This window comes from Egretta garzetta, unplaced genomic scaffold, assembly GCF_000687185.1.
Source record: "Egretta garzetta isolate BGI_Z169 unplaced genomic scaffold, ASM68718v1 scaffold147, whole genome shotgun sequence".
NCBI lineage: Eukaryota > Metazoa > Chordata > Aves > Pelecaniformes > Ardeidae > Egretta > Egretta garzetta.
In genome coordinates this window covers 981,997-1,003,546 of record NW_009260173.1, presented here as the reverse complement: position 1 = coordinate 1,003,546, position 21,550 = coordinate 981,997, and the positions used below count along the sequence as shown (strand labels likewise).

The window sequence follows — 21,550 nt, the reverse complement described above, 5'->3', positions numbered from 1 at the left end:
TCAGACACCTACCCAAAGTGACAGCAGAGGTGATGTCGCACCACCCGCTCTGAGCCTACGGATCTGCCGGGTCAGACGCTGGCGTCCCCAGGAGCGGGGGACACCCGACGTCACTCGCAGGACCCGGGGGGACGGTCGGGAGCAGTCGCCGTCACATCCAGTCACTGCATTTTTTGCTTGCTGAGCGGTCTCCAGGTGATTAGAAAGGCAGGCATATGAACCCACTCCAAACCAAGAAGAGTTCAAAACCCATACTGACAAACTTCAGAGAGTGACACATCTCAGAAAAGAGCCTGGCCCTGTTCACTGGGGATAAATGAGGGAAAAACGTGACAGTGCAGCCCAGAAGCCGCTGTGGACGGGCAGTGTTGTGCTTGGGCTTAGCCTCCAAGCTTCTTACGTGGCATAGATTCCATCTTCTAGAGTATAAACAAACGCTCCTGTAGGGTGACAGAAGCAGAAATATCACTATTCCCTTCCTCTAATATTTTGAGATCAACTATAATAGGTTTCAAAATTACCACACTTAAAAGAGAGTATGGCACTTTGCTTTAACGTGGCTCCTAGAAAAAACTTCCAAGTGCTCAAGAACGGGACAGATAAACCTTCTGGGTCATGTTAGAAGATTGGCGTTGTTAGATTTCTCAAGCCAGAGAAGTATTAAAGCCATGGCTTGTTTCAGAGATATAACGATAATAGCCATTTAAGCCAGTGATGTTGAGCTTTATGGTAGACATAGCAATAACGACTAGCTGCATCTCCATCTCCTTTCCACTCTCTTGCACTGGAAGTAGGGATTTTCTTTTATGTTACAAGCTAGAAGGTTTTTCAAAATTCCCCCCCCCCTTTTTCTTTGTGAAGCTGTGATTAGGGAGCTTAAACAAATGCTCGCGATTATAAATTGGCCAGAATATTAAAAGTATAGAGAAATTAGGACTCTAAAGCAGCCTCTGCACTTCTGTCTTTTGCCTGGGTTGTGCCATCTTGCGGCACTGGCTGCCCCTCCAAGTGCTGCTACCCCACGGGCGTAGCACGGGAGCTCCCGGCGCAGGAATATGCCCCGGGTCAGTGAGCCAGGTTTATGATCAAAACCAGACCGACCACATCATCATCAGTTTGGGTAAAATAGCTCCCTGCTGCTGTGACTTACTGGCTAGCAACATTTGGTAGCAAACTCACAGGATTTGGCTAAGGGAAGAAGCTATGAAAGATAACTGTAAAAAAGGAGGGGAGAAAGATTAACCCTTGAAAAATGCAGGTAGAAAGAGGACAGACAACAGAGATGGCAGCGTGCAGAAAGAGTAAAGAAAAGAGAAGTGCAAAGTAAAGAAGGTGCTGCAGAGTCAGCTTGAAGTGATACAGAAATATAACCCGACAGAGAATAAGAAAAGAGATGGAGAAGGGCAGGGGAAAAAACCCATGAACCTGAGGGTCAGGGTAGATGTTGGGGTGGGAGCGTGGGCCATAGTTAGGGTCCAGACACAAGAGGCATGACTTCAGGCAGCACGCGGCCGGGGAGCCGGTGCCTGCACGGGGCCAGGCGTTCCGAGGGCAGAGCCGCCTGGACGCCGGCGCGGGGCCTCACAGACCTCGTGCACAAGCGGAAAAATAAAATAAAATAAAATAAAATTCAGGATGGCAGATGCTCCGAGGTGGAAGATTTCTGCAAAGCTTTTTCAGTAGCAGAGTTTATGGCCATTACCACAGCACATGGTTTCACTGTAATTTTCCATGTGAAGGGAGTCAAAAAGGAAAAAAAATACCAAACCAAACCTCTCCACTGGACAAGTGAGGCAAGTATAAAAATACTCCCAAGCAAATGACAGCTTTTTAGTTTCTTTAGTATCTTTGCATCCTCAGTGCCTCTCCCCCTAACAACGACAGCTGTCTGCGTGACTCAGCCCGATGATTCAACCGGTGGCGCCCTCTCCGCTCACTCCAGAAAGGAGGGAAGGAGAGAAGCAGTTTATTTTTAAGTATGCCTTGCTAACAACGTTTTGATGAGCAATCCTTTCTTTCCTTGAGAGCTGAGGCCTTAGCTAAAGTCAGCTGCAGAGATTAATAAGAGTCGATGGCTTCCAGGGAATCTGGAGCCAAAGCAGGAAGCCTTCAAGAACAGAAGGAACATGCTCCGAAAATGCCATGTGACACCGTGGGTGCTTAGCCAAGTCTTAAGCAAAGGCCAAGAGCTGAGTCCCTGCTTGAAAAGGGGGCTGCAGAGACCCATAATTTTGGTAGTTCTGAAATGGCATTAAGTAGTGGCGTGTTAATTATTGGAGAACCTAGGCTCTCTGCAGACCCTCTTCTTCCTCCCCAGTAGCCACTCAGCTTTAAAGGCTGTTCAAATTAGCCAAGAGACTAGCCGGACAGATGGACCATTCAAGGACATGCCTTCTCACGTCAGGAGCTTTCAGAGATATTTTGGTCTATTCTCTTGTCATTCAAAATGGATCCAGAGTTAGATGCTGTAATCCAAGATGCTTTAATTCTACACTAAGATCTCCTTACCTAGGGCATGAACCAAAACACAGGGCATGAACTAAATCGCTTTCACGACGCACATGACCTATCCCTATTGAGTTGATGAATATTCCAAATACCAGATTTGAAATGTCAGTACAGAGTTTCCAAAGGGAGGGGACACTGCCTGAAGGCCAATCTATACGAGTAACAGCCCCTTCAGAAATAGTGACTTAGCCTTGCATGGAGCACGGTCTTGGTTTTTCAGGGACACTTAGCCTGAGCATAAGACGGTCACCAAATGAGCAAAAGTCAGAGAACTGGTCACCAGAAGGACAAATAAAGGGCAGTTAATTGCTTTTACTTTCTCTAGTGCACACTTCAAAATGGAGGTAGGAAACACCCATTTTCCATTCTCAAAGACCTCCTTCAGCTCTTGTATCACATTAAAATTCATATCTCCAGAAATCATGGAAGTTTGGCCTCTGTTGTCACAGCCTGTTATTTCCACAGGACAGTTCAACGTGTTATAAGGGATCCCCTCACTGCAAAGTACAGCAAAGGAACAGACGGAATGAATACCAGTTATTTCCGAGAGGAAACTAAAACGCTATCACAGAACCATAGAATATGTCTACTTTAGTTGATAGCAAGGACAATGGTAACAAAAGCAGCTTGTTTTGCTCTTTAATATATCTTTGATGCCAAAGAAGCTCATGGAGAACAAGGTAATTCATTCTACAGATGACATCTTTATAAAACGTGCATGCAGATTCCTGAAACATTCCTGATGAAAACTACTGCAGACTTTTCAATGAGAATAAACAGTAAAACTTACCCAAGCAGGCTTGTATTTAGGCTTAAAACTCTGCATCTTGCACAGTGGTTTGAATTAATCACCTCTGAGTCTGAATAACTTCCATGCAAACAATCTGCCGGCGCCAGTTTTGGTCTGGCTGGGTCAGTGGGTTGGTTGTTTTAACCACAGGATTTTGTACCTTCAGAATCTCGGTAGCAGGGATGCTACCGCTTCATACCGCCGGAGCTTCTGAAATACTCGAGAACGCCAGCGGATCCCTTCTGCTCAGGCCTCAAGCACGTTAGGATTCCTCTCCCAGAGCAGCCATTCTGCTCAACGGAGGCAAGCAGAAATCCCAGTGCTCTCCTGGGATAAAACTGCCAGAAGTGCCAAATGCTTGAGTGGCCAAGGCCACTTCTGTGCAGTCGTGCCCAGGCCAAGCGTCGACCCTCGCTCCGGCGCCAATCTAGCAGCCTTGCCAACTGTACCGGCATAACAGCGGCACCACTCGGACAGTCTTTTTAACCCTGGCTGGTAGTTTGCCATTTCATTTGCTAAGTGAGGCTGGCCATGACTTTTAGTCCAGCATTTTCTTGTTTTTATTATCCACATTACAGCGATAGCTCCTGTTGCTTCACTTTGGGGAATTTACTGTGAATTTTTGAAGCCTGATCTAAGGTCTACCTCTGGAAAACAGCCGCCTTTTTCTTATATTCAGTAGGGTACAAACAAGACTTTAGAGATTAAAAATCCATATATTTTGCCTTGCTTTTCAGAAAGTGAAAGCTGAAAATAAAAATCAAACCCTTTATGTAACCCAAACGACGAGGCTGAAGCGAGGGAGGAGCTATTCCCGTAGCGCCCTAGCTTTTCCTACTGGCACGCTGTGTGCATGGGAGAGCCAGAAGATCGCAGAAGTGCCCTTAACCAAGCACCGAATTGGAGTCAGCGCCAGCTCGACGAGGATGGCGCGGATGAAAGGGCTGCTGTGCTCCATGCAGGAATACAAAGGCAGTCACTGGCCACCTCCTACCCGCGTGGCCTCTGGTCTGCAGGCCCAGGAAAAGGGATCTGCACTGCTCGGAAGTGGTGAGCAGGCGAGGGCCCAGCGCTGCTGCTGCCATACCCGATGGAGCTGGGAGGAGGAGGAGTTGCGTGATCACAGCCGGGTGCAAATGTTACGTGGGTTGAGTTAGCACTGCACGTGCCTCGCTAGGGAAGGCAGCCGTTCCCCCGGATCAGGAATTCGCTCTGTAAACAGTGTTCTGGCACAAAAGCGACCAACAACTCGCATTCTCCCTTCCCCCAGAAAGAAAACACTCCCTAGGCAGCAAATGAAAATTTGCTTTACGAAATTCCTTTTTATTTTCCCTCCTGTCATTCCCCCAAATCGTTAACAATAAGCTGTTTACTCCCTGTCGTTGGGTTTCATGTGGTTTTCTATAGCACCATACCAGGCGTATTTTTCATGTTCTACTGCCGGGTAGAGTAACTTAATGGTCCTTTTAAAAAGAACAAGTCGAGTCTCCTACTCCCTGCACCTCTCGTGCTATGGCCCTCGTGCTTTCTCAGCGTATCGGCAGCCAGTCAATAAACAGCCCAGCTCTGCCAGTAGCCCTTGGCAGAGGGGGTGAGGTGGTCTTCATTTCTTCCTCAGTTTTTTTGCACAGTCAGGTTAGCGTGAGTTGTAGCCTAACCTGAAAAGAACAATTCTGCAGCCCAGCAGGCAGTGGTCAGCCCCAACGTTACAGGGAATGTCGTGGAATTTTTCAGCCTTTCAAGGCAGGTTGCAAGTAGCACGGCTGCCGTAACTTCAGATCCGTTTGGTCTTGCTGTTCCGTACTTTCAGCAATTAAGAAACATCTTCTGAAGCCATGAGCACGCAACTAAGAGCCACTGATGTAGGGTAAAGGAATCACTGTGAGAAAAGGCGTCTTAAAAATCCACTGACTTGGCTTCAAAGATGAGGGAGAGAGCGGGACTCTTCTGGGCCAAGTTCCTATGACTCATGAACCTGTTGGCTCAAGCAGTTGTAATAAGCTAAATAATTTCTCAAAACTCTTGGTCAAGGAAGTGATTCCAACTAAAGCTTGAAACAGCTCAGGCTTAGTTCTGTTATGGGGCAATGGAGATGATATTGCTTTTGTAGCTCTCGTGGCTGAACACGCAGATAGCTAGAATGCTGGTACCCAAGAACATGATGGTCGTCACTGTTTTGACAACCTTTAAATTGAAAAGACTTAATTCAATACTGAACTGAAAATACTTCAGCTAACTTAGAAAAGTCTATTCCTGAATCCGAACTGGTTTTATGAGGTCTACCAGAGGAAAGGGAAAGTACACAGGGCCTGAGAGAAGTCAAACTGCGCAAGCGCTGTTCTTTCAATAAACGTAGCTGGACTTTGCTTCCAGTCTGAGCAAAACACTCTTAACAAGAGCAACATACTGAGATGGCACAGGGACTGTCAACAAAAAAAGACCCCGTACTGACATGGATGTTTTGATTTTAATTCTACAACTGACCACACCAATCGTGGTGATAAAGATTATTTGTGTTATAAAATTTGTAGTGGCCAGCAGCCCTTGCAAAGCTGAGCATCCCCACTGAGCTGGCTTCTGCATGATCAAACATGTAGAAGTGTTTCCACCTGGGAAGTTTAGGATCTAAACACATTCCAGGATTAAAGAACCTGTCAAGTGAATGGAATCAGCAAACAACTCAGTCTTGTCAGTGAAGAAACCGGCACAGCTGTAAACTTCAGCCTTCATACTGGAAAAATCCTGAGTCAGTTTTACATGAAAAGCGGAGATTAGAAAGATGACTAGGCAAACAAAAAACTGCCTGTTTATTCTGGGAATTACTTATTGTGAGGAGATATGGGCAGTGTATGATGGAAGAAGAAAACACGGTTCACAACATATTTATAGTTCAGCGTATGGAGAAAAATGGGACCTCTCAAAGATCACTTCATTGGATATCACAAATACCATCCGAAATATTCCATACATAGAGGGAATGGCACCACTGTTTTCACAGAAATATTTTATGTCTGCATCCATAGAGTCTGCAGAGAGAAAGAGGGATATAAAATAGTTTCACAGACTAAGAGAATACCCAATTTACTGTGACTTGAAGGTAAATACAGGTCATCTCCCAAAGATAAACATCGCAACATGGGTTCATTTATCCTTCAAGAAAAAAGAAAAAGAAAAAAGAAACTGTGATCTTGACTAGATTGGATGGTTGCAATAATCCATCCAGCTCCTTTGGGACAGAGAATACCATATTTTTACTTTATTGATGAAAACCGTATTTACAGTGTTTTTCTCTTTAGCAACCTTCTGTTCTCCTCCTTGCTCCTGCCTCTCCTTAAAATCAAATATTTTTAAGTTTTGAACTTGGCAAATGGAATCATGTAGTTAATCAATCCGCCGTTACATCCGAGATCTCATCATCCTGAGCAGCACCTCACACGAATCTCAGTGATTGCGCCTGCAGGGCTACCACTGCTTTCGAAAAAGATTACATGGACCAAAAGAAACCACTTTGTTTTGCCCTCTGGCTTTCTATGTGAAACAAGTGTCACGGTGAGATGCTGACAAAATCCTCTCGTGTCTTCTGGCTTCGAAAACCTGCAGCACAATGCTAATGTTGGAAGCACGCAAGCAAAATATATATGGGGGGGTGGTTGTTTTGTTTTGTTGGTTTCTTTTAAATAAGCTACATTCCAATACTTACCGAAATTTGAGCAGAGAACAGAATTGTTCCCTTCTGTGCAGAAATAGGGGAAAGGCAAAATCCTATGGACATTTTGTTCTATTTACCCTATATACGAGTGGATACATAACAGGTTTCAGCTCTGTAGGACCATAAAGGCTGAAATGCATCCTTGTGCAGCATGAGACACTGGCATCCAGGAGATGCTTTGGAAGTTTAGGTGTTTCCCATGCTTTATAAATGTCCTACATGCTCACTTACACCCCCACAAATTCTTTTCCTACCCTATACCCGGTGTTAGATCACTCTCCACGGAAGCAGAGCAGCCTGCTTCCCAAAGCAGCACGCGGTCCCTCCTTGCTCAGGGGGTGCTCCGTTTTAAACCAAGCTTTTGCAATCTGCTCCTCCGCTAATTATTAATGCTACAGATACCTGCAGCTACACTGCAAGGGAAAAAGTGCTTAGAGCACGGGTATTCTTCCTACAGCACATCTTAGTTGTTTCTCTCCAGTTAAAGCCAATAGCACCCAGCGCACGAGCCGCACGGTCGGAAGGGCACGCAAGGGCAGATGTTCGTAGCCAATAAAGCTGACAGAGCAACGAGCCAGCGGTGAGCGCTTGGAGTCCAAAGCATGTGGCGTACACTCAGCATGACAACCTTCACAGCTGTGCCCAGGATCAGACCCATTTCTTACGTGGGGGTTACCGGGGACGTTGCTCACAAGAACGCTTGCTGCCAGGCCAGGGCCATGCCGAATGCCCGTCAGCAGCTAACCCCCCTGCTCTCCTTGCCCTCTAATCAGGACACCAACATCAGCCCAGCTTTGTGGAACCCTCTCTAATGAAGCAGAGCATGACTTCCCTCATCTTCTTCCTTCCCATCCTGCCTGTGTTTATAAACCCATTACCTAGGCACGCAGGCAGACACATGTCGTGTCCTTCATTTCCTCTTTCTGCCGGGTGTTTTCCACAGGGAGAGATCTCTGGCCTTTAGAAAAGATTGTTCCCACCAAGATAATGGCAGTGTTGGGTTAACAGTTGGACTTGATGCTCTTAAAGGTCTTTTCCAACCTAAACGATTCTATGACTCTGTTTCTCACCTACCGGAGCATATCTCCATCTCAGCCATGACTCCTCTGGCTGGATCTGCTAAATTATCCAGCATTTATTTGCCTGTGACAGACTGTATGTTTGGGGGGGGTGGGGTGGGGTGGGGGGTGTCATTTGGGGGTTTTGTGTTTGCTTTTTTTTCCCCATTTACTTGCAGCTTTTTAGTTTTTCTTTTTAAGGAGCAACTGAGGCAAACACATCTGTTCCATCACTGCAGTGTCAGTAACTCCTCATTTCAGGAAGCTTCAGCCTTAAAATCAGCCATGCCCTAAGGCTTCAGCTTAGCAACCTATTTTATATCTATATAGCTCCTTATTGAGTTCAAATCTGATAGACAATCTTGCGTCGTTCTGGATGGAACACGTCAACTGCACCATCCCCAAGATAGCAGAAATGGTTTGCAATGATGGAGGTAGCTTTCAAAACTGCTTCCCGTTCACAGCTTCTTTGACTGCAAATGGAAACCACGGCCACGCTGAGCACACACCACGTCTCTCCCTGCATTGCCCAGCTGGAACAGAATGCTGCTCGTTCTTGATTACGCAGGGCCGTATTCTGCTATTGATGGAGTATCCATGGATGTATTCAACCATGGATGCAGTATCCCAACAGAAACTCATGCTAAGGTCCTGCAGTTACTTAAAAAAACCCACCTATAGCAGAATATGGCCAACAAGAAGTTGTTTGGATTTTTTTTTCCCCCTTTACATACAGAGATGGGACTATTTGTGATGGCAGATGTTGCTTTAGAAGTGGAAGTTTTAATATATTTTTTAATTGTTCTAAAATTATTATAAAAAAAGTTTCTTGCACTTCTGTTCAGCCTTCTCTTTTGGAAGGCATTGCACCTGGATAGGAAATGCTTACTCACAGTCTCTAACAGCGCGGTCTCTGGGGGTGGGGAAAATTACCTTTCATCTCAGGTTATGAGAAGTTCATTACAAGCCACAAAACCTTCACTCTGCCAATCATTTTCACATTTATTAAGATAAGACACATGCATAAGCCACAAAGTACCTCTTCATGAAAAGAGCCAAAGGCTTCATAGAAAGAAAAGAAAAGAAGACTAGATAGGAAAATAGACATTTGTGTCACATAAGGCTCATCGTTTCAGTCCATCTTGCCTCATATGCCAATGAAAATAAACCATTAAGTGCCTTGTTATATCCAACTTCACTTGTGATATAAGTACGAGGAGACTAATAAATCTGCGGCCACGGTTCTGAATTACCATATACCTCCTTATGAGCAAATACATCTGATTTACCAGTTTCTTTTATCCTGCAGACCTGCAGTTATATGGATAAACTGGAAAAATACTGCACAACGGTCAGTTATATTTATCCTAATTAAATGTGAAATTGTTTCTTTTTGGATGCTATTGTCCTGAGTGACCCAAAACGTGGCTATTCGTGGTTGTGTTTAAGCAATAAGGCAATTCTGTATTTAAATCACTGTGCCTATGGATATCCTTACTGAAGGCAGCACTCCAGTGTTCTCTTAGGCGAAACAATCTGGTTTTTAGCCATATGAAACAAGTTTTAAAAAAGATCAGTAGATTTAAAATTTCTAAGTCAGCAGTTTCACCAGATGTCATTTAACATTAAAATAAAACCAGATACAGGAAATCTGGTTTGCGTAATGTCTCTGCCGTAACAGGGAACACCCAGCCCCTCTCCAAAGTGACAGCGAAGGGGAGGTGTACCTATCCAGTATTAAATGAAATAAATAACTAACCTCTAGCTATCATCAAAAAGATTAGTTACCCTGGCTTCGCTTTGAAAAAAATTGACAAAATTTATCCCTTATATACCTGGAGTGAAGCTTATGTTATCAAACAAGACATTGGCCCGATAAACACTGCTGGCAGGCACCGGGACGTATATCCCAAGGAAGGATACCGACCGGTTAAGCCTTGTCTGCCTGCATTCCAATGCGGTACGGAGCTTGGTAGGAGAGCACTGTCCTGGGACTTCGGTGACATAAATTTCGTTGTTAGATCTGGCGTTAGCTCGATGGATAACTCTGAGCCAGCTTTGTCCTCTGCTTCCACATCCACCCAATCTAGAGGTAGGTCTCCGTATGCCCAACCACATCGGAAAAGTGCTTTGAGACGGAGCAAAGAGCGCCACAAAAAGCTGAGGGGTTCTGAAACAAGACGGAGGAGCCTTCACCCGCTCAGCGCAGTCCGGGACCCCCAGGGCAGGGGCAGCACCAGCAAGCTCCGACCGGGACGGGCTCCACCGCACGTACGGCCGTGGAGGCTCAGCAAAGCTCCCGCGAGAGCCAGGAGTGCAAGCGCTTACGGTATATTAGATACTGGCTCATACACAAATACTGGAAGACTAACAGAGCTCTAGGAATCGGCGTTCGAAGTACAACGGACTTGGATAAAGCGACCATACCCCAGAACAGGTCCTTTACGGTATCGTTGCTACACATTTGTACGTACTGTAAATCTTACAGATAAAGGGATTACAACTGTGCATCCCCTGAAACAGGAAGGGGAGGAAACGTACGGTAATATTATGGAAAGGCAATTAATTCAGTACCTATGTAGTTCAGTTTAGTGGAAATAGTTTAACTCTGTGGTTTTGAGATGACGGCACAAGAAGAAAATGTGAAACTGGTCATCCCAGCTACAGGGATGAAAGTACAGACGGAGGTGGAATCACTGTCACTGCATTTCTGAATTCTCCAGAATTGATTTTTATTTACCAATTGCAACCAAATTGTACCAAGAGCCTCAACACCCCTTGTACACATAGGAACACTACACTAAAAACAACGTTCTCCACTCACTCCCTTCAACAAGCAACTCTGCCTCATTTCTTCTTAATCCTGCAACTGCAATATTCAGCCTCCCTCCCATTCCATTCTCCAAAATGTAAGCATCCCCCCGCCCAATTCCAGTGCTTGCAGCTGCCTCCACCTTGATCTGCTGTGCAGGCTCGAGCTGCCTAACCACTGCAGCGTGAGGAGCAAGGCATGGAGGACAACACACAACCGCTCGAAGACAACGCTTAAGTGAACTTGTGAGTAGGCAATGGAACCCAGGGAAGGGCAGGCAAAGACAGATCTCTGAGCCAAAAAGCACATACAAACTATCCCCAGAATATGCTGTGAAATTTCGGATGAAGTTGTACACACAGCTGAATTTCCCGACTGGACAGTTTCAAAATAACCTGCACAGACAGGCAAGCATCGCTACCGCGATCAATCCCAGCGTTAACCAGAATTCAGCTGTAAGATGTGATATATTGAAACCTCTTTTGAAAACCAGTCTGAATACAGCTGCTCTAACAGTAATTTTTAATGAAGTATTTGTCTGTCTGTCCAGGAGAAAGCAATCAGTGAAGTGGATATGTGACACTAAGTTCATTAAGAGGACAGCTAAGATCACAGAATTAATTGGTGCCCCCTTGCACCTATTTAATGAGAGTGAGTTCCTGGTACCCTGGATTACAAGCCAAGCTACAGAAGCAACAGCTAAAGATCACTCTACTCCCTGCCAAAACCTCTATTCAGCACCTGAGCAATTTACCTGTAAACTGAATTTTGAATCATTTCTTAGCCTGGAAGCTCATTAGACATTAGATGGTCAGTCCAAATGTGTAATTCAATTTTAGCTGCCAATCTGCAACAGCAAACCCACCAGAGATAACCGCTGGAGTTACCTGCCTGATGCCAGCCTCTTGCATGGCACGAAGACTTGGGAGCTTGGCAGGAGGAAGGCCCTGCGTAGAGCATTTTTTTTTAATGAGTTAAGCGTTGGAAGTACAGAAATTCATGCTGGAGGCAGCAGCGTTACCTTAACTTTGCTCTGTGTCAACTCCACTTTCTTGTTTTGGTTGGAATCTACAAAATGTGTACTTTGTAGATGGTAGATGTTTGATTTTCAGATAGCTTGATTCTTCCAGAGACTTCGAGGGAACCGCTTCTATTTATGCTGGCCAGACACCTGATCTTTCAGCCTTTTCCAATTACACAGTGTCCTCCAGATGCCAGAAAGAACTGTTTAATCTAACTGGTCTTTTATGTACAGTTGTTCTTTGTCTAAGAGAACAGAAGGATGAGGAATATGAGAATCAAACTCAGCCTTCACTAAAGCCTTTGAGAATGTGGTTATCAGCTTCAACACAACCAGGACTCCACCACAGCTCTTTTGGGCAAATCTCATTTTTGGTTAAGTAAGAAAAGAAACAATCAAACAGCCCTTGAATAAACAGATTTTATCTAAAAGAAAAGAGTTTTCATACCCTAGATGTAATATTTGACCTCTGTTTCCCTCATGAAGTCTGGCTGGGGGAAGAAAGGATCGAGAGCAGCCCTGCCGAGAGGGACTTGGGGGTACTGATGGATGAAAAGCTGGACATGAGCCGGCAATGTGCGCTGGCAGCCCAGAAGGCCAACCGTACTCTGGGCTGCATCAAAAGAAGCGTGGCCAGCAGGTCGAGGGAGGTGATTCTGCCCCTCTGCTCTGCTCTGGTGAGACCTCACCTGGAGTACTGCGTCCAGCTCTGGAGCCCTCAGCACAAGAAGGACATGGAACTGTTGGAACGGGTCCAGAGGAGGGCTACAAAAATGATCCGAGGGCTGGAGCACCTCTCCTATGAGGACAGGCTGAGAGAGTTGGGCTTGTTCAGTCTGGAGAAAAGAAGGCTGCGGGGAGACCTGATTGTGGCCTTTCAGTACCTAAAGGGGGCCTATAGGAAAGATGGGGAACGTCTTTTTAGTAGGGCCAGCTGTGTTAGGACAAGGGGAAATGGTTGTAAACTAGAACAGGGTAGGTTCAGGCTAGAGGTAAGGAAGAAATTTTTTACAATGAGGGTGGTAAAACACTGGAACAGGTTGCCCAGAGAGGTGGTGGAGGCCCCATCCCTGGGAACATTCAAGGCCAGGTTGGATGGGGCTCTGAGCAACCTGATCTAGTTAGCAGTGTCCCTGCTCACTGCAGGGGGGTTGGACTAGATGACCACTAGTGGTCCCTTCCAACCCTAAACATTCTATGATTCTATGATTCTAAGTCCTGCCTTCTGTACAAGCAGCTCAGCTGCCCCACCCCAAATTCAGGCAGGTTTGTCTTTCATCCACAAAAACCGCACACATTGGTAAAGATGTGCTGACTGGAATTACATATTTCTAGCCTCCTGGTTAAAACCATAAATACAGAGCAAACAGTTAAAATACCCAAGACAAAAAAAAAAAAAAAAAAGGCAATAATCTCCCTGATGTTCAAAACATAGGCTCATAACTAAGCTGGAACTTTTGGCATTTGAGAGTAATGAGCCTGATTTTCTCAACCCTAATCCTGGGCAATTTACCCAAAATAAAAGTAGCGTTCTTTGCCGAAGGACACTTGAGCCTGATAACAGTGGTTACACCAACAGGCATCAAGACTCAGCCTCCTGTGACTCCCTTCCACCCACCCATTTTATATGGCACAAACAGGGTTTGCCATGACACACGGCTCATCTGGGGGGGTGGGGTGGGGGGTGCCCCCTCTTTTCTTCCTTTTATAAGTGTGAGTTTTGACAAATACATAACCAAAATCTATCCCATAACTGCATGTTGGGTTTTGATTTACTATTTTTCCCACCTCCCCCCACCAAAGGTGCTAACATTTCAATACTTCCAAACCGGTTCTTCCCCCTTTTTACTCATTTTTAACCCCATGCTCATCAAGAAACACAAGATTTCTCTTTTGTCCCTACAAAGGTGCAGCACGCTCTTCACATGGTTATCTTCTGTGTAGCATGCTCTAGGTGAGCCTGCTTTAGCAGGGGGGTTGGACTAGATGATCTCCTGAGGTCCCTTCCAACCCTTACGATTCTGTGATTCTGTGATTCTGTGATATTTCCCATAGCTCCCACTGCAACTCTTAGAACATACAGTCTACATCCAGAAGAAGACTCACCACCCAGGAATCCGACAAGATTACAGCTTAAATTTATAATAAAGTGAGACCCTATCGAAAAGAATTCCTGTAAAATTGGGGTGGGATGAGGGAGGGAAGCAGCAGAATCCAGGAATGGGTACTCTGAAACCCTGTAAAGCATATTGGTGAAAACTTCAGATGTAGAGAATTGCACCGCAGGGACAGGATTTGTGACTGCAGCCCACAGAGCGTTTCTGTGAGCGAGGGAACTATTCAAGTTATAATTTGAAACATATAATACAGAAACTAACACTCTAATTTTTCTACTGACCTATTTAGCTTTGGCGTCTTAGGTAATTCCTCAGGAAGCTGGATAAGTGTCAGTTAATTACAAAAAGCTGGCACTCTTGTACCTTCCAAGTTAATTATTCTGACATAAATGCCATTACCCGTTCCCTTGTCCGCTGCAGAAGGCAAGTGCCAAGTTCGAGAAGGGCATTTGCAGTAAACAGATCTCTTCTGTTTGTTAGAAGCTGATTCTGAATTGCATTTGCACGGATTCAGTCTCATGTTTTGCTATTCTTTTAAACTTCATGCCGCTTTGGCAAGTACAGCTCAGCTGTACGTTTCGATCACATTTATATTCCAGCCTTGTCCCTCTGTGGAGTAAGCATTGCCCTAAGAGACAACCTATGCTACGAGCATCTGGGTAGACTTATAAATCACATGTCAGCTCAGTTGTACTTCAGTCCAGACCCACTGGAACCCAGACACACAATCTTCACCCTAATTAAATCTCACGGTGGGGCTGGGATGATAACCTCCTGGGAGGCAAGCCTGAGGTGCCCATGTCCCATCACGTAACCCAGCCAATTTACTGTCCAGGTACATCCATTACCTAGCTAGTAGGTGCTCTTCGAGCGTACTGTAACCTTCCCTATGACTGTCTTTGCTACTACATGATTAGCAGGGCCTGAATGGTTTCACGAGGAATCACTGAATCACAGAAAAACCTGCACTCACATTTGAGCTGAAGAAAGTGGGAAACGTGATGTTCTGGTAACATATTGTCATCAGGAAAATATTTTATTCTGCCTGCAGATCTAAAGACAACATGGAAAAAGAAAATGCAATCCCAAACAAAGTAGCGTCCCCTTAGCATCTCGCGTATCGGGCAGTATCGTGATGTCGGCTGAGTCCTTGGTAGCGAGGCCAGGGTGCAATTTCTGTCTTGGGTCCTGCATGTGCTTGAAGATTTTGTCTGTCAGGGGATCCAAACTTAAAGGTAGAGGAGTGACATGCACTGGAGTATACTCATGCAAGGCACGTACCTGCCAGGGGGGAGACAGCAGGAAGGACCCAGGCCAGACAAACGGACTGTCAGCTCAAAAACCCCGAGCAATGTGGGGACACTTGGGTATGGCAGATGAGGTTCCCCCACTCCAGAAGCTTTATGGATAGGCAGCAAGACAACCATCTGCAAGGGGCCTTCAACTTACCGACAGAGACGGGATAGAAAGCTCCAGGGCCTCTAGAACCCCAAAACCCAGGCTCTTTTGTTACAGTTTGCTACACTGAAATCTTTTTTGTTAACATATAAACTACATAGTGAAACTCAAGTGCTCGTTAAGGTAACTTTTTGAAAACCTAACTGTGGCTGGAGCAATAACCTTATGGTTAACCCTGGTGACAAAACCAACCTTATTCCTAAATTCAGGGATACAGTTACTTTTGTCACCAATTATCTACTTAAGTCTTTATCTCAACTTCACGCGAGGCAGCCTTTGCTGTCCCTCTCTCAATAAACTTTCTGAAGCCAATCTACCCTTACACAACGAGCTTCGTGGGAGTGAACTCCCACAGCATGTTGTTTTAAAACAGGCTCTTTGCCCCTGCGATGCTGGCAGCCCTTTGGCTCACCAGCGCCATAAAAATTTGTCTTTCCTGAATTTCAGTAATCAGAAGTACCCACAATATTGCTAATTAAGTATTGTCTCTGATACATCGCACAATTTTATTTCTTCAGCAGAACCAGAAATCTTTCATTTTATGTATTCCTACAATATATTTGCTCTCCTCCCATTAGCATTACTTCTGTTACTTAGAATAACTCTGCAAATCAATAAAAGAACACGGGTTTTCCCTCTCGTTATTTCAAGCTGAGCTGCCAGGACCCAGAATAAATTCACGCTAGCTCTTCATTCCATGACCTTCTACCTTGTACTTTTAAATTTCATTTCATTTCTATTACTTGAGTTCTCAAGGTCTTCCAATTCTGTCTGCTTGGTATTCCAACCCTTCTCGGTACTGGTCACATTTTCCAACTCTCTGCCACCAAGTTTCACTACCACACTTCCAATTTGGGGCTAAACAAATCAGAGGAAGGCAAGTGCAACAAGGGGAAAAGCAGCGCAGGAGTGTGGAGAGCTTGCCCAAAGTCCAGCGATCCATCAGCGGCAAAGCTGGAAGGACACAGGTCCCCAGTTCTCAGCCCTGTATTTGCTTTATCACCTCCCACTGCACTTGTGATCGGGTGCAAGGAAGAACTCAGAGGCTCAGGAAGGTTGTGTACAGGAATAACTGAGAAACTGTCTCTTCAGTGGATCGCATCTATGTCTATGACCAACCTGGGAAACCTAATACCTAATCTCATCTACTCACACATAACTATTCATGCTGCTGGTGGGTATACGTAGGTGCTTATCCACAATGACTCTGAGAAACACATACACGCGGGCGATGACATTTCATGCCTTGCTTCTTAGGCATGCACAGGCTCAGAGCATCTCCAGGCATATAAAGCATGGGGGCTTTAACACGATAGCCTGAACTGAAACTCTGTAAGCAACAAAATTTAGAGAAACAGCTTAGTTAATGCTCAGAACGTGGTCTGGCAGCCTGCCATGCATAAACATGCACTGAAACCAGAGTTCACGCCAAGACTCTCAGCTCTCAGCTTCACAGAAATTCCTCATACGGTTTATACCAGATCCTCTAAGTTCATTTCACTTTTTTCTTCCTTTTTGCAGTTTAATCCATAGCTAGTTGAACTTATTACCTTTTTATATACAAGCATTAATAATGTAATAGACATGACTCCAAGCAGAAGTAATAGAATTAGTCTGTTCATATAATTTTGATTAAAGACAGGCCTAAAACTAAGAGGACACTTATTCTACGCCTTTTGTGCCAAGCCTCTATGAACACAGTCAGAGGCTGCAGTGTCCCCTATTGCAATAATGTGTATGGCTATTCACATAATAAATGCTTTCTATTACTCAAAGGAAAGAATTCACTCCACATTCAGGTGTTGAATTTGCGCCGAAGCGCCTCCGAAGCCAAAGGATCTCTCTCAACAGGTTTGATCAAAAGATCATTAGCATTTGTGTTCATAATGTCAAAAGGTCTATTTTGGTGCCCATCTCCCTGACGTCTGCTTCTCCAAGCGTCAAGTCTGTACAAAGGAAATAGCTGCGGGCCCTTCCAACAGCCTGCATCTCGCTTACTTTTTTCCTTTTTCTAGTAATAATTATATCGATTTAGATTTTATGTTATGTAGACACCTACTGAACTAGACCCAGTCAGTTACTTAAATATGTATCAAGCCACATTCAATATATGGATTAGGTGAGTAATAAATCCCATATTACCACGGATCCTGAGCTCTGTCCTTTCTTTTTTACAGCTTCACCACACAGTTGTGAGGAAGAGAAACACTGTTATCCCAGCTGCAAAATGGGACCTGAGACAGAGCTGAGATTTTTGTCATTGGTCACATAGAAAGCCCATGGTAGACAAGGAAAACGGGGGTGGAAGACAGACAGGAATATCAAGTTCAGATCGTGTTGAAAGCTATTAGCACACCAGCCGTCACACCGGTATTGATAGTGCACAGCTGGACCATAGACAAGATTTTCAACAGCACGTGCTTCCCAACAGGTCGGCCACGTTGGTCTCTCTGTTCATCTGCAGGCTCTGCTTGTTTTTAAAAAAATGGGGCACTTGAATATTCTACAAATTGTGTTCAAATCCTGTGAATTGTATTGTAAAGCATTGTTTTAAACAGATCCCTTGAGGCCTTTTGAAAACGTTGCCAGGTCATCATTTCACACTATTAAATTGAGTCAGACTTAAAAATTAGGCTGATCGTGTGGCTGTAATGCAGACTTCCAGCGAGGGATACTTCTGTGCTCTCTTTTCACGGAGGAGAAATGACTGCTGGGCCATTACGTGCAACCACCACGCTGCCTTCGCCCAAAAGAAATACAGGTCATACTGAAAAAAACCAAAAAGATCCCTAGCTGTCTTCTCAAATCAGGCCATACTGGACCATAGCTCAACAGGGCTGACCAACCAAGTGATTTCGAAAAGAATAACTGCAAAAGTTGAGAGAAGCCCAATGTAAGATTTTATATTCAATTATACATCATCTGTAATCCACCCACCCAGCACTGCCACTTGATGGCAGATTTACGCACACATAGGCGTGCGCAGGCGTTCGTGCCACACGCACGCACAGGGTTTGAGGGGGCCCCAGCCAAGGCAATCAAAGCTTAGCTCCCTACCCGCGGTGTTTCTGCTACTGTTCCTAAGGACACAGCTGCGTAAATATTTGCGCAATTTTATTTATATAACATGACCTGAGATTCAGAAAGCTACTAAAGGTAATGATGATAACAACGGCAACCTTGCTCCTGCTGATGTGCAGAGCAAGAACCCGGCCTTCTGCTCTGTAGAAGCTGTAGGGTCAGACCCAAGGTTTTAACTGAAACACCGCTTGTCTACGCCAGCCTCCTGTGCAAAGCCCCCATCGAGAACCTCGGCCAGCAACGATGTAAGTGTGGTTCCAGCCTGGGAATGAAGGGGAGATGGGAAGATAGCTGCCCTACAGCAATTATGACTAGTGCCAGCCTACCCCTTACAGAGCAGCTACCGCGGCCGCGCTGCATTTCGCCAGGCAGTCTTTGAACAAATGTGTTCACAATCTATCCCCGGCAACACAGCCACAAAGCAGGGACCACGTTTCCTCTAATGCCACCTCTGCAGGCAAGAAGCGTGCTGCCTCTACCACACCTACTACGCTGGCAGCAACTCTACCTATGCACGTCTCCATCTGTGGGCACAGAGCCTCTCACAGAAGGTGATGATGCAGTAAATCACCTTGGTTGGAGACAAGTTATTAAGAGCTTAATTACACACACAAGTTTTTTTTATATTTTGTTTTTGGAAAAAGCTGAGTAGGAGATGATTTGTAGTCTGTTAATTTGCCCCATAAAAGGTTTTGTGGATAATCATATGCATTCCTAACACACTACTTTTGAAGTAACTAAACAGAACCATTAAGATGGGTGGGTAGAAAGATACCTAAACTTCGCATGAACTTCATAGTATTTGCTTTTGCTTGGCAGAGGACGGGTTAAGAGGGGTTTTATCCATAAAATTAGAAAGATACCTAAACTTCGCATGAACTTCATAGAATTTTATGGATAAAACCCCTCTTAACCCATCCTCTGCCAAGCAAAAGCAAATACTTTCTATAGAAAATAGTTTTGAGGCTTTACAGTTTCTGTTAGCATTTTCAGAGAGTCTGAAAAAGCATTTTCAGTTGCAAAAGCTTAAAACGCGAAAGAGGTATTCTTCACAAACAGCTTCCCCAGGGGGAGGAATAATCACTCTAACAACTGCGCTTGTGAGATCGGGGAAAGGGGATGAGAAGTTGCAAGGACTCCAGGCTTAAAAAACCCAACCCAACCAACCTTTAAGCTCCAGAAGTGTGATTAATACAAGGCCTCAGTTTGGAAGGAGACTGTTGAAAGACATCCCTTGCTATAAATCTGTCCCTTGCTATAAATCTGTCCCCAGTTAAAAGTGGGTTTGGATTAATTTGTCAGTCCTGCATTCAATTTACCATTTTCAAATGCTGCCCGATTCTCACATCAAGTTGGATGCAGAAATTAATGCCTGAAATCCCTAACCTGCGCTCCCCAGGAGACTGACCAAGAGATTAACAAAGATTCCCTTGGAGCCTGGTAAAAAAAAAAAAAAAATCTATGAATCCATATTAGCTGTAGAATCCCCTTAATAAAACAGTATTTTCTGTACAAGCATAGGCTTTTCCTTTTATAGGAGACCTTCCACAGTGCCAGTAAGTGGATGCCATCACAGCGACTGCACACAAATACGCGTTCTGGCATAGCTGTTGACCATCCTTTGGGCCGTACGTTGTTACACTGAGATTCCGAGCAGTGTGATTTCTCGAACACAGAGATGACCACAACTACGGAACGACGCAGAGAGAAGAAGCCAGGCAGAGGCAGGTCACGGTAACTGCAACACTTGGGCTTTTTCCTCTTTCCAAAGATAACAGCGTTAAGACTACAGAGACAAACACGCAGCATCAAAGTTTAACTTGTTAATATATTATAAAACACCAGAGCTTCCTAAACAAACAAACAACAAAATCCTTGCAGAATGGTACCGGCAGAACCAGGAGCCAGCTCTGCTCTTCCCTTCCCTCGAGTCACGCTGCAGCCACAGTGTACAACCCCACGCAGCAAAGCACGCTTAACCCCACTCTGCTCCTGCTCAGCACTACCAGAACTCAGCACTACCTTGGGCAGGCTGAAGCAGGGTTTGCTGCCTCTGCTCCAGGACAGCTTTTCCAGCGTAGGGACAACAGTAGCGAAAGGAGCTCCATAAGTATTACACTTGGGATAAATGTTGCATTTCCCTTTCTCCAGCCATTGACTTAATACATGCAATTGTACTCAAACTAGGGGAATTCAAGGATTAATTTTAAGCTTAAGGAAGAGATTTGGTTTTTACAGATACATGGCATAACACATCTTGAAGTTACCCCTATTTCCCAGGCAAAAAAAAAAGTCAAAGCATTGCTTCCTCCAACCCTATACCAGCGTCAACACCATGCACAGAACTGACAATAAAAGAGCTTCACCGTTTACCACCTTGTGGCTTGAACTGGTAAATATTCCCTTCTTACAGACACACACACTGTTTCATCTTTTTACAGTTAACTCGCCTCTTAAGCAGCCGGCACAGAAACTTCACTCAAAGTTCCTCCCCAAAAGAAAATTGAAGACCATATGCTGTCCGTGAGACCGACCCCGGGCCCCGATCGATGGGGTAATCGGGAACGCCAGGACCATCCATCCAGCTTCCAAACAGCTCTGAATAGCACACAAGCAACCGGTTGCCCAAGCCGCATCTCTCTTCCACCCGCATCTTCCAAAAGCCGGCAGCCACCCATGGAAAGGATGCTACGGTCAAACGGAACCAACGAGAAGTGCGCGGTAAAGCAAGAAGTACTTACATCCCTGAATTTGTTCCAGTACTTGTCTTTATCGTACTGCGAAACCGTGCTCAGCCATTTGTCGTTGTCCAGGAAATTGCCGTGGCTGCTGCTCCCCGCGATGCTCTCCGGACGCCGGCTCTGCACTTGCAGGACGCACCAGGCAGCGATCAGCAGCACCCCCGACATCTGCGGGGAGAGCCAGGAGCCGAGCGGAGCGGCGGGCAGGGAACTTCGCGGGGACCCGAGTTGGGCTTGTGCCCCCCTCCGGCCCCC

At 45.2% G+C, this 21,550-nt stretch overlaps 1 protein-coding gene across 1 annotated transcript in view; it reads right to left on the bottom strand.

Annotated features, from left to right (window-relative positions):
- SPOCK1 (SPARC (osteonectin), cwcv and kazal like domains proteoglycan 1) overlaps nt 1-21,463 on the bottom strand; it is a 312,440-nt gene extending 290,977 nt beyond the window's left edge. Inside the window, exon 1 of the mRNA XM_009641751.2 lies at nt 21,296-21,463. Coding sequence (XP_009640046.1) covers nt 21,296-21,463 — 168 coding nt within the window. The remainder of the gene's footprint in view (nt 1-21,295) is intronic.
- Nucleotides 21,464-21,550: the final 87 nt, after the last annotated feature.